This window comes from Sinocyclocheilus grahami, unplaced genomic scaffold (genome assembly GCF_001515645.1).
Source record: "Sinocyclocheilus grahami isolate Dianchi unplaced genomic scaffold, SAMN03320097.WGS_v1.1 scaffold274.1, whole genome shotgun sequence".
Lineage (NCBI taxonomy): Eukaryota > Metazoa > Chordata > Actinopteri > Cypriniformes > Cyprinidae > Sinocyclocheilus > Sinocyclocheilus grahami.
The window spans coordinates 371,682-388,890 of NW_015505453.1; the positions used below are offsets into that span (position 1 = coordinate 371,682).

Genomic DNA, 17,209 nt, shown 5'->3' on the forward strand with positions numbered 1-17,209 from the left:
GCACACTTACCTATTTCTGTAAAGACCTGGCGCGTTGTTAAAACATCTTGTGTTTTGCCGTGGACTTCATTTTCCAGGTCTTCTAAATGGCGAGGAGAGACGATAATTCATTCCGTGCTCACAAAACAGTGAGCTGAATCAAAGTGTAATTCCAGCTCCGTCCAGCAGGTGGATTTCTGCGTGGTGTCGAATCATATGAGTCTGTTACTGTTTGAACATGTTTACTAATATACTGTTATTTAGTTTAAGTAAAGCTGTAGAAATAATATCACAGCAGCTTATGTGTGTTCGCTTTCATTTTGTTTAATTTAAAAAAACATAAACGAGTAAAACGCATGTTTTCCGCTTTTTTGCAGACTGACAAATGTTCTCAAGAGGAACTCGTCGTACTTATTCAACTTCAGTAGCAGGTATGTGCAAGAATAAGCAACAAGAAGACTAGAATAATTTTTTACAGCATGTAAAAACACTTATATGGACTAAACATAGCTGAAGATAAACTCGCGAGCAACCCGGTGCGCGCGATGGGACGCTGCACACTTACCTATTTCTGTAAAGACCTGGCGCGTTGTTAAAACATCTTTTGTTTTGCCGTGGACTTCATTTTCCAGGTCTTCTAAATGGCGAGGAGAGACGATAATTCATTCCGTGCTCACAAAACAGCCTCTGAGATCCCCCACGGGAGCGTGGAGAAGGGGGGTCAGGGTCCTCAGCGCTCGAGGAGGAGAGAATGAATGTCAGTCAATGAGCGAACCTGGCGCTGAGCGGCAGCACTGCACCTCCAACACTGTTTCCACCTCTGAGCAAATCTCTGCCTATCGTCTCTACTTTGCTACTGAACGCAGACTCGTTCTCATCGGTACATGCAACTGATTCTACTCTCAACGCACGACACGACCCGGGGAACTGTCTGACGCGCGGCGACCGTCTCGCGTTCTTTCCTCGAGGTGCGACTCTACTTTGCTTCTCATGCTTCGCGGTGATCTTCGCTCGCCTGTTTCGAAAAGTTTCAGTTGTGGGGATAAAAGGACAGCTAAATCTTCCAAGGGATTTTTTTAAACAACGTAAGTGCTCTGAATGTCTTGACAGCGATTGTTTTTATGACCCCGTGGGAACGCGTCTAATGTTGTTTCTGTGAAGAAATCTAGTTTTACCTGACTGTTTAATGAGTGACCTCGAGCCTGATTTAACGCACCCTAACGTGGCTGTGTCTTGCTCCGGGATAGCACGGCATTTCTTCTTCTTGTTGTTTGCGTTTTGTTGTGTGGAAATTAAGTTAAGGTGATGATGCGCAACTTTATTATTTCATATCAATAGATCTCCTATCAGATACCATGTTTCGCTCGCGCGTAATGGCTTGATTGCGACAATAACTTTAGTGACTCTTTATGGAGCACCTTCGCTTTTATTGTGGAAGTGTTACTGAACTCCTAAAACATTTCAGCAGCTAACTTTGCTTCGACTTTAACATCAGTTCCTGGTGTTAAAGTTTGCAGAAATTGACCTCTGGCTAACTGACTGGAATGCCATACTTCTGAGAATGTGAGAAACACTTATTACGCCTAAAAGATGTCTACATATTATTAACAAATAAATCATTAGGACCCATAAACAATCTTGTTTATCACGGCGTAACGTTTCAAAAATGCCGGTTCATATAAACTCTCATTTTCTAGTTGCTCTCTTGCACAAGCGCTTTCTAGTGTCGTGGGAAATTAGACAGGTCGATGAAATACTAGTGTTTTTGGTTGATGGAACTAAAGGGGAACTTGTTATAGTGAGACCCGTAATGATGTGCGCGTGTCTGCGGCCACCCACGAGTATAACATGCTTGTGTGTGATGTTTAGTGGGTTAATCTTTAATAACTAAACGTTATCAGTGCAGACCGAGCCTTTAAACCAGCTGCTTGAGTAGTTCAGTTATGCTCCCAACTAATTTGTGACTGGTATAGTGGACGTGAGAACTGCTCCTATGAGTGAAGATTTTACTGTTCCATTTATAGTCCTCTCCATTTAGAGTCTGTAATCAGAACGGGAATTAATGCGCTCGAGACCAATGTTGCGGATAATTTATATTTGGTTCTCAAGCCACAATAGACTGTTGGCCTGCGTTGCACTCTTTATCGTTGTTCTCTGTAAGTGCGCATGTGTGTTAATTGAAAAAGAAATGTTTAGTTTGAAATGAATCTGTCCACAATGGTTGTTAAATAAGAAAACTATAGGCCTACTCGGAGCAGTTAGTTGGATAGCATTTATAACGGGATCGAATCCGTTCAGTAAGGAAACAAGGTGCAAGGAAACACCTGTTTACTATGGGTCACTACAATTTACTCAACACAGACGGGAGTGTTTCCGCTGTGCTCGTGAGCTGTTAATAGAATTTCCAAGGAGAATTCTGAGCAGAGCTCTCAGACTAAGACTTGTTCTCTACGACTTATTCTTTTAATGTATATTCTCCACAATGTAAAAAAAAAAAACATTCTCGCGTTGCTTGCTTAGATTATTATTTTTGATTATTTGCAGTTTGCAGTCATTTGAATAATTCTACTAACGCATTGTTTGTAGCTTGTTTTTTAACAACAGCATTGTTTTTAATCTATTTTTAACAACAAAAATACATTTTAGAAAAGCAAACAAACACTTGTCTTCAATTCTACAACTTAAAAGGAGCATTTTTGCGTAATAGTTTGTTTACATTAATAGGTCTGTTTAATCTATTTAATATTTTCAGTGCTAGGACAGAGCTACACGTCTAAACAGCCTGTAATTCTCCTTAGTCTTTTTCTTCTTCACAGTCACATCAATTATTTATATTTAGGGTGACAGAATGCATTCGTTGTTAAGTAAATAGCCTCATTAATTTAACATATTTCATTTGTGAATTTTCATTTGTAAGAGGGAGTTTATTAGCTCATTATTTTATTCCAGTATTATTTAACGGCCTTGTGCAGTAAATATGAAACTATTTTGCACTTTACAACTGTGAATAGCCTATATTTCAATTGACTCGGTTTATTATTTATACATTTATATTTTATATTTACAAAAACAACAAAAAACAATATCTGGTACTCCCAAATCTATATTAAATGATTTTATTCGTTGTTTATTTTTAAAAGGCTATAGCCTGCAGGACAGGAATGCGCTTTATTTACACGCTTTCATTATACTGGCCGAATCATTTTTCACCATTACACGCTTAATTTGCTCGATATTTAATTGTAGATTTTTAGTCATAAATCTTTATTATTCATTCATTTGGCCGTGTTTGATGATTACATAGATATTTAAATAATAGCATCATGTTTATGTTTTTGGATCTCGGAAATAGCATTACATAATGAAATTATGGTCCTCAAAGATTACAGTGTCTTTTCAGATAAGTGTGTTAATTGATATTTGTACTGAAACGAGCAGGGCCAAAATCACTTGAGAATGTTAAATTAGAGTATATGATAAATATAAGTAAGGGACAATGAGATACGGAGCCTTGTGAAATCCACTATATTGACTTCAGTGTTCATTTGAATGATTTTTAAATTAATTTTCATTCTAATTATACACGGAGGATTATGCAAAACATCTTTTGAAACATTTAGATTTCTTAAATAGTCTCAAATTGATTTGTATTTGTATTTTAATCCGTTTTTAATCAAAAATTATGAATAAAAGCAAATTAACCGAATTAAATCACTGCACCCTGTTGCGCTCCTGCGTCCACAACTTCAACATCGCGTTTCTATTCATTCTAGCTGATTTAAAGTTTTGATCCCATAAACGTGTGAGTTTATTTATTTATTTGCCCCGAGTTATTTAACACAATAGTTCGGTTCGAGTCCCAATGAGACAGCAGGATGGAAGAAAAGTAGATGCAAAGATGGAAGAAAAGTAGCAGATGATTGTTTCGATTTTCAGCCCTGCGTTTTCTGTTCTGTCCTTTTCAGCGCCGATGTCAGTTGTTATTGCTTCTCATTGATCCCCGTGCAAAGTGAGAAGTGAACTAAAATTAATGTCGATTCCAGTGGCCGGATCAATGGCCAGAGTTATTTTAATCTGGATTTGGAGCATTAAAAAAGAGCAAGCGCAATCAAACGTTTTCATTCTTGTTAACAATTAGAAGGAAAGGAGAGCATCCTTCCCCACAGACAGCGAGGATGGCGACAGTAAGAAGTTCTGCGGCTCTAACTTACAATAATATGTGACCGAGAAAGTCTTTCTGGTCTGGATTCATAAGAAAATTCCATCCGAAACCGCGCACTGAAAGTAAATGAAGCACGCATTTCTCAAATGCAGCGGCTTGATTGGCCTTTTGTCTATTCCATGTTATCGACAAGCGTGCTGTTTCCCAACGAATTAAACTAGAATTAACCCCGTTAACTCGTACCCACCCGCCCTCGTGCATGTTTATGTTTTCACGTGCTAATAAACACTTCACAGAAAGCTCATTTGTCATGCAGATGGTGGCATGGCATGGTAATTAAAAGAATCTACAAATAATACCACAGTTTGAGCACAGGGGAAGGTCGTGGTCCTTAAAGGATTCTTTTGAATTTGTCGAGAAATATTTCAGATGCGCGTGCGTGACAAGCCTTTTGGACGGTTGTATAAAGATGAAAATAATCAGGTGTAGTCCTTGGATTGCCTAACTTCACCATGTCCCCTTCCATTATGTTTCGAAACGTGCAGACACGCCTATTCATGTACCTTTTTATTTAGTGCCGAGGCGGAACATTTGAAATTTTATGGTGAATGAGATACTTTGTTTGTTAGGTAAAGCGCCCCAACCGCAGCAAAGCCTTTGAATAAAATCTGCTGCTGCTCGAAGTTTTTTTTTTGAACACTGGTTATCGCTTTCGTCCTCTTTTACTAGATTGTATGCTGTAACTATGTATAACTTCTTTCTTATTAAGAGTTAAGATATTGTGGTTTTTATTTATATTTAATTGCTTTTAATGCTTACAGTTTTGCTCATTGCTGATGTTTTTATCATGTTTTTTTTTAACTTATATGAATTATTAAATTACTAAATTAAATAGATAACTACTACATTAACGATAATTTAATTAGAATAAATTGCCGCGCATTGATCTTATGATAAACTGTATTTATTTTGTCTCAGTCATTGCGGTGACACTCAACGGGGCGTTGGCTGTGCGTGCACTCTTTCAAATAACACAGATTTTAAATTTTTACAATTTAAATATATATATATATATGGTGTATATATATAATAGTGCAACAAACAAGTCCTGTGTGAATAAATATAAAACTTATGGCAAACAAACAAAACTGCATGTTAAAGTCATAGAGATTTCTGTTAGAGCTGAGCTGACTGAAGATTCATTGACTATGCTAGTTTTTGTAGTTTGTGCTTTTTTGATTTACCTAGCTGTCCATTATTTAGATGTGAGTTTTAGAGCTGTAGAATAAGTTAATTTTACACCCTCTCTCACAAGGCATTGCCAGTGCATTTGCCTGGGATCAATAAGAGTCCTATATCTCTCTGCTTGTCTGAATGCCGCTTGGTATCTTCCCACTGAACATTAGTCTAGGAGTGAGACACAGCTCTTCCCACCAGTTTAGAAATGCATATAAATGCCTTTTACATTAGTTATTGTGTTTTATTCTTACAGCGAGAAAAAGCATTTTTTTGCACAAGTTAATTGATTCTGTTTTCTAACTCGGTGGAAAATGTTGTGGAACTGAACTTGGAATAAGAGGCCAACCGTGCTAGTTAAATTAATCTTGTGTTTTATAAGACAGGCCAGCCAACATGTTCAGGCGGTTTAGTGGCAGACTGCTCTTGCATTGTGCTTAGTTATCTATTATTGACGAGCCCCTGGTTGGCAAACAGTGTGCTCAAACTAGGCAAAATCAAAACAGTGTAAAATATCTCTTTCTCTTCCTCTTTCTCTTCCTCTTCCTCTTTCTCTTTCTCTCTCTCTCTTGCTCTGTCTCGGTACACAGTGGCGGGCAGCAGTGGACAGCTGTAAGGGCGGTGAGGTGGGTGGGTGGGTTGCTGTCGCCTCGGCTTCTTTGCAGTCCAGTCCAGGCTCTGAGCACAGAGGATCCAGACACCTTGCAAATAATCTGGGCTTAGTGAGGAATTAGTTGGCTCAGGTGGGTGGGATGAGACAAACAGTCCATCAGCCCCTGAAATGAATAGGGCAGGCAGGACAGGAAACTTTGAAAATCATTTTGTTCACAATGAATCAATGTTCCCCGGTGCCTGCCGCAAAGCTTTATTTGAAAAGCAAATCCTCACTTATTCTGACAGCTCATGCCGAGTGGCACGTTTTCTACGCCTAGAGTAAATCGTGCAAATTTTGTCTGGGGGAAAAAAAAAGTTGCGAAAGTTTAGAGGCAGGCCCTTGGTATACTTATGCAGGCGATAAGATCCAATAAAGCAGTGATTGATTACCACTATTTATTGCTGGGTTTTATTGTGTGTCATACACTGGGGGGAATTTATTTGTTGATAGTGAACTGGAGTGTTGAGACACAGCTTGTACTATCATTATTGATTTAGTTAGCTGTATGTCCAAGTGTCATTATCCTTCACTGCATTCTCAGTCTGTCATTAAATCTCACTTTCACGTCTTCCGGATGCGGGCGTTCATTTTTTTATGTCTCATACCGCAGCTGCTGCACATTATTGAATTGTTCAGAGGAAGATTTCATATCACGAGGGCTTTGATTCTAATTCAGCAGGATATATTATCTGCGTGGTCCTAAGTTGCAGGCCAGCCGACGGTGAATGACTGTATTTTCAATAATATCGACTGTCCTCCGGTCCAAAAGCGCTTGCTTGCGGAATACTAAGTGAGCCGTCCTCTGCCGAGCAAGTGTGGCCTGGGCGTTCCGCGCGGCACCTTTTACCCTCCTAACCGCAAATATATAACGCCGCTTCCCTGATTGACAAGCCGAGGGGAGACTGGAGTGGCGTGTTTGTGTCGGTGGCGGCAGCCATTTCGAGTGGATGCTTAAGAAGTCTGTTGTGGATAAACATAAGTTTACCCTCCAGGGTGATTAAAAATTGTAACGAGTGCTAGAGTGCTGCTGATACCCTTCAGACAAAGGCGTTTGGGAAGTTTTCAAGAGCAAAGTAGTTAAAATGTGCTTCGTACTGCGCCAGTGTCATTTCCTGCGACGTCGTTTGAGGGCTCTCCATTTTAGCAGCTGCACACATAACAGCCTTCACACCACATCATATTTTTTGACACAGCTGGAAGCTGCTCAGTGAAAGTTAAAAAAGCGTGAGAAATCGTTGGCATGGCTTAATTTGGACCAGCAATTAGCATGAAATCCCTTCGTCGTCCGCATTCTTGTAACTGTTGCCGTTTTTGTCTTCTGGTGTGTAGCTCAGACAGTTTTCAGATGTGTGGGTTTGAATGTGTGTGTTTTCCAAGGGTATTGGATGACAGTGTCTGCCCTGTCCTGTAATAAAATGTAAGAGTGGCACTTTCACGGTTGTCAACAATCTCTAAATATACTGACAGACAGGCAGAGGAGCAGGAGCTGCGGTTTGAGTGACACCCTCCGCCGAAACTTTTGCATTTTCTCTCAGCAGTCAAATTTGACAGTCGTTTGTTGTAGATGAAATTGGATTCATTTGCTCTGCTCCCCAGAGCTGTGCCGAGAAAATGTGTCGTTGACAACTTCTTATTTGTCTTTGTTGTACCCTTTCTCTTTTCTTACATCACTAACTTTCTGAGAGAGACACATAGCTCATCACGGCAACTGACACTGCAATATCATAACAATGTAATTTGAAAAGGAAACGCAATGCTTATGCTGGATCACTTTAACAATGACAGATTTATTTATTTTTTCCCCGGATAATCAATCTCAATTTTTAACTTGTGACAAATAAAACATAATGAAACTTAAATATAAGTTCCTAGGGGGATTAATTATTATTTCTATTAAATTAAATGTAAAACTAATAACATGTATTTATTTTTACTGGTTTCATTTAGTCTCTGTAGTTATTTTATGTCAACACTAGCTTTTTTGCTTTGTCATTCAAGTCTGTTTTTTAATAATCCTTGCAATACAGAGATGAATTACAATGTTGAGCACTTTGTAATGGATTTGAGTTTGCCTCATTTAAGATGGTTTCTTGAATCTTGGATTTTTCGCATGAAGATTGATAGACGGAGGTAAAGAAGCGTGACAAGAGTTGTGGTGGACATTGCGGTCATGTACCCCCCTTTCGACCTCTCTCGCTCTCTTTCGCTGTCTCTGTTTCTCACTCTCTCTCTCTCTCTCTCTCTCACACACACACACACTCACTCTTTGGCGTGTCAGTGTGTGTCAGGCTGACTCACTGCTCTCTTTGGTTGCTCTGGGACACTGGGCTCTCAGTTTGTGCATGCTTTTGTGCGTGTGTGTAGCTGGGGCACCAGGCAGACCGGCCGCAGCCACAGAAATGATTAGCACATCTGTACAACACTCAGCCTAGTCATGCCCCCTCTTTCTCTCTCTCTGGTGCGCCATTGGGGGGATATCCTGTGTCCTTTTATTGGATTGTCAGTTTCACACTGCCTGACTGCGCTGATGGTAATGATAATAAAATTGAAATATCCAGGTACTTATCACTGTATTACCTTGCTATCAACACCCACCCGCACTCATTTTTTAGAGGTTATCCGAGGGGAGAGATTCGATACAGAGACGAGGCCCTGATGAGTGTGAGAGTGGAAAAAAAGAGGGGGCTTTTGATATTGGTAAATTTTCAAGGTGCTATTTTCCCAGCTAGGCCGAGTGAGAAGATGGAACGTAATGCGATTCTTGGGCTTCTCGCCAGCATCAAGCGGTGTAGTGTAACCCATTTTCAACAGACAGGAAACGGCACACATTCCCCTGCCATGTATGTGATAATGTAAAGCTCTTTTTACTGGGCCGCAGAGTGTGTGTGTGGAGATCGAGTTTTAAAATTGATTCGAATGAGTGTTCTGGACAGCTGATATATGTAAAAATGCCCTGATAAATTCCCCAGGAGTTTCTTTGATGCAGTTTGATATTCTGTGTGACATTTGAAATGGCCTCACCGTGACACAAGTCTAAAGGCCCATCTATTTGAATTACTCTGAATAAGAGAACCTGCTCTCCAGATGCACAGATTAAATTCTGTTTTCCGTACACACACGTGACATCTCACAACGTGCATTACTGTTTAAAAGTTCGCGGTTAGTATAAGTTAAAAAAAAAAATGTTTATAAAAGAAGATTCTTATGCTCACCAAGGCTGCATTTATTAAATCAAAAATAATTATTTTTTTAAATGTTGTGAAATATTATTACAATTTAAAGTAACTGTTTTCTATTTTGCTGTATTTTAAAATGTATTTTATACCTATGATGGCATTTTTTTCAAGCTGAATTTTTATCTGCCATTACTCCAGTTTTCAGTGTCACGTGATCCTTAAAAAATTATTTTAATATGCTGATTTGCTTCTCAACAAACATTTCTTGTTATTATTAATGTTGAAAATATTACTTAATATTTTTGTGTAAACCATGATACATTTTTCCCAGATTTTTTTAAATAATAGAAAGTTCAAAAGACCAGCATTTATTTGAAATAGAAATCTTTTGCGACATTATACATGACTTTGATGTCAGTTTTAATTAGATTAATGCGTGCTTGCTGAATAAAACTATTATAATAAAAAATTTATTGACCTCAAACTTTTGAACAGTAGTGTAGTTCACTTTTATGTCCTCAAATAACTAATATTCAAAATCAAAAAGTAATCCTTTTATACCCATTTTAACCCCTTTTCAATAATGGATTATGATCAAAAGACAGAATTTTAATGCTGTTAAACAGAGTAATTTTGAGTAGTTTTGATTTGAGGGAGCAGTTTGAGCAGTACAATAATTTCTGAATTTCGTGTATGTTAAATGTCCATTTAACTTGTAATAGATCACTTTCGGGTCACCCTCAAGGGATTGGCGATGACGGACAGACGCACACGCACACAAATAGACACTAAAACGCTTCTCATTAAACCCACTCACACTTTTGCCAATCAGTGAATGTTATCCTCCAGGGCTTCTTCTCAGGCTGTTTGGCTGCAGCAGGGGTCAAAGGGTGAAGTGCGGCTAATTTATTCATTCATTCAAATTTCCTGTGCAGATGGCAGGCTGATATGATATCAGTATGAGAATCCCATCGGAGGCAGAGGACCAGGGTGTTCACACGAGCAGGGCCGCGCTCTTATCTGATCAGCGCACGGCTCTTATCTGCCTCAGACGCCGTTCTGCTCCACAGACAGGGAGATGGAGTAAGAGGCTTATATGTGATCTGAACCTCAGATCTGCGGGGGGAAACTTTCTATTTCGGAAAGGGAAAAGTAGGCAAGAGTTTCAGAGTGTTTTAAGTGGTTTAACTCCTCCTCTGTTCAACTTTCTTCAGGTGGAGGACCGTCGAGGATGAGCCGCCAGTGAGAGTGACCGACGTTTCTGCCAGAGAGTCGACAGCGCAAAAGTTTGCACCATTCTGCCCATACCGTTTACCCCGTCTCTCTTCTCTCCACCCCTCCCCTATACCCCTCTGCTCTCGCCCCTAACCCCCCCTCCGCCCAACCACAGCCCAGTCTCCAAAATGGACTTGCACCGGGCAGCTTTTAAAATGGAGAGCTCCTCCTACCTGCCCAACCCGTTAGCATCCCCGGCACTAATGGTGCTAGCATCAACGGCGGAGGCCAGCCGTGATGCCTCCATCCCCTGCCAGCAGCCTCGCCCTTTCGGCGTGCCAGTTTCTGTGGAGAAGGACATTCACCTCCCCTTCAACAATGGTTCCTACACGTTTGCCTCCATGTACCACCGGCAGGGCGCTGTACCACCAGGCTTCCCAAACAGGGACTTCCCTCCTTCCCTCCTACACCTCCATCATCAGTTTGCCCCACCAAATCTGGACTGCTCCCCCATAAGCATGCTCAACCACAGCGGCGTTGGGGCCTTCCGGCCCTTCGCTTCTCCTCTGGAGGACCGTGATGGAGTGGGAGGTGGATACCAGTCCGCCTTCACCCCAGCCAAGCGGCTAAAGGGCTGCCTGGAGGCCGAGGCCTCGCCGCACCTGCGCTACTCGGACGCAGAAGGGAAAGAGTATGACTTTGGCGGTGCTCAGATCCCCTCCAGCTCGCCTAGTGCTCTCAAAGCCGTGGAAGATGCAGGGAAGAAGATCTTCGCAGTGTCAGGCCTGCTGTCAGACCGAGAAACCTCGTCCAGTCCGGAGGATCGCATTGAACGCTGTGAGTACACTCTTTTTTTTTTCAAATGAAGTACACTATTACTGTCCACTTACTCTGTTACATCTGTACAAATAACTAAAATACTTAAGAGTCTACTACTACTTTTAGATCACAAAATGGATTTTTTGTGGGGCCACACTAACACACATTTGTTTGAGAAATTTTGTTTTGTTTCACATATTGATTATTTTGCTGTCTCTTTTTATGTAAACATATAATAGGTTGGACTTATAGTTAATTAAACTAAAATAATCTAAAGTGATTTTAGAAAAACATTTAAAATAATGAACTGATTAAAAAAACAGTTGAAGATAACCAATAAAGATAACCATTTAAATTAATCCAAAGAGCAATGAATATATACAGGTGCATCTCAATAAATTAGAATGTCATGGAAAAGTTCATTTAATATATATATGAGTGTGTGTAACAGTGCTTAACTTAATACATTTCTTGTCGTGATATGTTATCCCTATAATGTAGAAAGTGTGTCCCGCTTCACAAGTCAAACTGCTGGGGAATGTTTAGAGAGTGTGCCCTACCGGTCTTACAGAGCAGATAAATTCCACAGATAAAACTCATAAATGAAATGGAGGTTTCTCTTGGGCGTGAGTGTGTGTGAATGAGTGTGTATGTGTGCGTTTGGGAGGTGAGGAAATGTGAAATGTGTGCACAGATTCATAAGACCTCTGCTGAATGGAAGCCCAGTGGTATTACTGTAGTAATCTAACCTGACCACTCTTACTCAAATACATTATAAGTCTCAGTGAAAACATAGGTACACACACAGAGTTCTACAATCTCTTTCTTATCCGCTTTCATTCTCAAGATATTTACTAGTAAAAAGAAGTAATTGTTTTTCTAAATAAATCTGATTTGAGAAGAATATTTGTTATGTTATGAGACACACATTAATGAAATTAATTTTAAAATTATTATTAAAATGATTTAACAATAATTACTAAACACACAAATAAGTGTATTTTTTTAGTAAATTCAGAGATTGTAAATGCTGTTGCAGGTCTTCCTAGGTGCCAACTATTTTTATTTTATTTTACCTTATTTATTTATTTTTTGTTTGTATTTGTTCTCTGTTTTCTGGTAACTCTTTTCTGTAAAGTTCCATGTTTTCTAATACTTAACTACATTAATTGACTTGAACTAAAAATGAACAATTCTTCAACAGCATTTATTAGTATTACTTGATGTGACATTAACTAATACATTTTTTAAATCAAAAGCTGAATTAACATTAGTTAAGGCACTATGAACTAATTGTATTTTTATTAACTAACATTAACAAAGATTAATAAATGCTGTAAAATAATATAATGCTCCATTAACTTATGTTATATATTAAATGGGACCTTTTTCCTGTTCATTTTATCTGGCTTTCTTGTCTGTTTATTGGTTTATGCCTCTGTCTGCAGAGCTTTCTTTTTTAAATTCCTCTCTCTCTCAGAAGCACTGTCCGTTATAGCATTTGTCCTCATTTTTTTTGTGTGCACTCTCACTCAAATCCAATTTTTTTTTTTTTTTTTTTACAAATTTCAAATTCTTTCCCTCCCATTCACTCTTTTTGGGAGAGCTATAGTAGTGCAACAGGGAGGCCCAACAGCAGGGTAAAGAGCGAGAGAGGGATACAGAAAGAGAGAAAGAGATGGAAGCACCCTTGATGGAACAGATGAGAGACAAGGGCAGCGAGCTGAGACTGATCCGATAAAAACAGCAGCACGCAGGCTGGGAGGAGCGTGAATGACAACTAACAAGAAATGAGAGAGGAAAGCAGGAATGTGAGGGAGGAAGAGAGACAGACTAGAAGAAACTATGTCCAGTATCTCGTCTAGAATTTCTCCTCTGAGGGGGTCTCGTTTGAGAGCACTCTCTAAGAAATCCTCCGTAGCGCTTTTGAACCGGCAGCAGCACAGGAAGCAGCGATACAGTGCCGGTCCGTTCGGCTAGAGGGATTATAACACCTTCACCCTCGGCTCAGATTAAGCGCAGATAGCGGCTCTCGAGGGCCAATCCAGGTATAATCCAAGTCCCTCAATGGACTGTAATCTGACATTCATACTATCAGATGAGAGCAGCAGCTTCTCTTGCTGAAATGAGAGGGGATTAGGGTGGCGGAAGGGATAGGAAAGCCTCAGCCTTCTCTCTGTGGAGAAAAAACACAGAGAGAGTTTTAAAATACAATGATTTGGAGAGTGGGAGACAGTTTTGACTTTTCACTTTCTGCCTCTCTCCTTCTCCTCCTCTCTTTTGAAGCTGAATCTAATTAGATTAAACCTTAGGCCCACCAAGGGCTCTAATGCAATTGAATTTCCAGCAATGTTGTAGAAGAGACTTAAATTGGGTTCCTCTTGACTGGCTACCGTGCTACTGGCTGTCACTTCAGGAGCCCTGTCCTCTCTCTGGGCATTAAGCCCCAAATCTGCACTGTACTGCAGCCGGTGTGATTCTTAGCCTCTATGCTAGTGAGCGGGAAACCTCGGCAAGATACAGTCCTATCATGACAATTCCTGCAGATAGAGTTCCTCAAGAGTTACAACATGTCACATCTAGAGCTTCACAGCATGACATTTTCATTATTTTTGAATGGAAAGGAGAAAAAAATGTGAATGGAATGTGTCCAAAAACTATTTTTAACCATATTTCTCACTAATTTACACTTGAAAGTACTGCATAGTATTGCAGTGATTGTTTTACATATTGCCAGTGCCTCTATACATATACAAATAAAATCTGGTTACGTTGTTTTTTGTATATATAATTTTTAATATAAAATGTTAAATAAAAAAAAATCTGAACAACAAAAATGGCAATTTAATTTATATATTAGTGCTGTCAAACGATTAATCGCATCCGAAATAAAAGTTTTTGTTTACGTAGTATATGTATGTGTACTGTGTATATTTATTATGGATATATAAATACACACACATACAGTATATCTTTTGAAAATATTGACATGTCTATAAATTTATATATTTATATTCTTATATATTATATATTCTTTATATTATATCAAAATATATTTAATATATAAACAACATATTTTTCTTAAATATATACACATGCATGTGTTTGTATTTATATATACATAATAAATATACACAGTATTGACACATATACAGTATTATGTAAACAAAAATTTTTACTTTGGATGCGATTAATCACGATTAATCATTTGACAGCACTAATAAATATTCATGTATTTCAATTACATTTGAAATGACTATATTGTATTTGCATGATTGTTTTACATATACTATTGCCAAAGCAGCTATATTTATACACAAAAATATTTCCCCCTGTGACCCTGTTTTGTGTGTATATATAGAATGTGTTACATGATTTGTTTATTTTATTTAATTTTCCTTACATTTTTCAGTTATATCAAATAATATATGAAAAAAAATGATTATAGTCCAATGGGTCCTATGATCTAATATTAATTGGATCTTTAATTATTATAATTCGTTATTAAGAATGACTAACTGTGTTAATTTGGCAGAAATAAGTCACTATAGAATTTTGTCTCTAGCATTTGATTTGTGTGTGTGTTCATTTCCCAGTGTGAATGTGTTACATCTGGAGCATGTTTGTTTGCCTTCTCCCTGCACACATTAGCACGGCAGAGCTGAGCAGTGAACTTGACCCAGGACAGCTATCCCAGCTTCACATCCAGAGGGAAAATGTGTGAGCCACAGAAAAAATAAGACGTGAGACGTAGTCTTAGAAGGAGAGAAGGCAAGGAATGAGGGAGAGCAAGATGAAAGAAAGCTAAAAAATAATAAAAGGCAGGGGATGAGCAATCAGCAGTGCCGTGAGCTGAAACGCAGACTTCAGCTGCCTTCCTGAGCAGCTGAAATAAAAGGGAAAAAATCCTTAAGACAACAGAGCGCAGCCACACGGGCTTCCTTCCTGACGTGACCAGCCCGTGAGCCATGTGGGCCTGTCTCCATAAATCCCCGCTGATTTACGGGGAACCGGGTGGCTGGCAGCTCCTTGCTTAACCCCCACCACCCCAGCAGTGAGCCGCCGACCACCCGTCCTTCCACGTGGAGCTTCCACACACTCGTTCTGAACTTCAAATGCTTTCAGCTCGGGTCGATATATAGCACAGATTATAGCACACATCAACACATGTTAAAAGATTCTCCTGTGTCCTCCCAAACGCGTCAGAGCATCAGTCACGAGGATATATTGTTACAGTGGCAAACCTGGTGGGGACTCGTCCTCTAATTTACACGGCTCCTGAGCAGTAGCGCCAAGATGCATTGTGTTAGCAAGCATAGTTATTTTTGCATTGCGTCTCCCTGTCGCTCTCTGGCTTTGTAGTTGCCAGTCAGCCACTGGGTTTGAGCCTTTAATTATTTGCCGGTGCTCTTTCTCTGTCTCTTTTTCATTCTCCTGCTCTCTCTTTCTCCTCACTCCCTACTCTGTCTGTGTGATTGATTCTTGTTTTCATGTTTTTCGATTGGGCTGCACAGATCTGTCAGAGTGTATAGTTATTCCGCCGTCTTTTCCCTTTCAAAAGCTCTGAAGAGCAGTGTGCACTGACAGCTGTTAAAACACAGTTGTTGTTTTTTTTTTACCTCTTTTTTTGTCAGAGCAGATGTCAGTGGCATGTTTGTGTGTGTTTTTCTTTTGGATGTATTGAAAACTTTGGGAAACAGTTGCAGCAGAAGTGGCAAATGCACCAGTATACATCATAATAACGGAAATCTGTTATTACCGAACAATGAAAAATGGTTGGAGTTGGAGAGAAACGTTTTTAGGCTTCTTCTTTTCTCAAGCAGTATTGTTGCTCATCTCCGGCAGGTGAAGAGTTAAGGAGATCAACGTTGTCATCCCAGGGAAAAAAACCCTCCTTCTGTCTCTCCCTCCCTCCCTCATCTGTCCTCCTGCTCTGGTTCCTGCTCCCTCCCCCTCTCTGTCACGGTCTAGTGGTGAGGTTAAGTTAAGTAAGAGTGTTCTAATAATTAGGCTGCAGAGCAGCCGCTCGTCTGTGCTTACCCAGATGTTAAAAGGCTTGTCCTCTCATGTTGCCTATCTATCTATCTATCTATCTATCTATCTATCTATCTATCCAGGGACGTGCACAGACATTTTGAGGGGCAGGGGCTCAAGTGGGGAAAAAAGGGCACTTCTCAGATTTTTTTTTCTAAACAAAACTTTAAATATACAGTGGGTACGGAAAGTATTCAGACCCCCTTAAATTTTTCACTCTTTGTTATATTGCAGCCATTTGGTGTGCAATATTTTAAAAAAATATCTCAATATTTTCTGGGATTTTATGGATAACGATAATTATATATTATTTTGCTGCGTGTATTATTGTGCTGGTATCTTAAGGACTACCGTGGACAGCTGACTCCTAAAGTTTTTGATATTCTTCATATTCTGTGTGGTGATCAGTTAACAGCAGTGATAGAAATTAATCTTTTCCAATAAGTTTAAATAGATTTTTACATTTTATGGGCATTTTTACCTTTATAAAACAGTTTTTTTCTAAAAGTGTGCATCATCTTTTCAGTCAAATTCTTAAATTGAATCAGTCAATTAGAATAATAAGTCATTTGGGCTGTTACCAAGCAAATGAAATCAGTATTGACAAAGTTTATCTTTGCAATGCAGAGAAAACACAGAATCTGCATTAGAAGGGGCATTTAGATGCATTTACACACTGTTTAATGCAGGACATTAATGCATTTAACCTGCAGTTACAAATGCATAAAACGTTGAATACTTATATTTGAATTTTTATTTATTTATTTTTTAATTAAAAGATACTTTAAATGTGAAATTAAAACTGTCAGTAGGTGGCAGCAAGTCGCTGTTAATTTATTTAGTCATTTAGCAGACGTTAATAAGTGAGTCATTGCGATTGAACCGAATCATTTAAACGGTTGATTAATTCAGTCATGTTGCTCAGAGACGCCA

At 39.2% G+C, this 17,209-nt stretch overlaps 1 protein-coding gene across 1 annotated transcript in view; it reads left to right on the forward strand.

The window, feature by feature from the left end:
- Positions 1 to 757: 757 nt before the first annotated feature.
- LOC107599891 (E3 ubiquitin-protein ligase RNF220-like) overlaps positions 758 to 17,209 on the forward strand; it is a 137,012-nt gene continuing 120,560 nt past the window's right edge. Inside the window, exons 1-2 of the mRNA XM_016291609.1 lie at positions 758 to 1,064; positions 10,423 to 11,260. Of these exons, the coding sequence (XP_016147095.1) occupies positions 10,612 to 11,260 (649 nt within the window). The 5' untranslated portion in view covers positions 758 to 1,064; positions 10,423 to 10,611. The remainder of the gene's footprint in view (positions 1,065 to 10,422; positions 11,261 to 17,209) is intronic.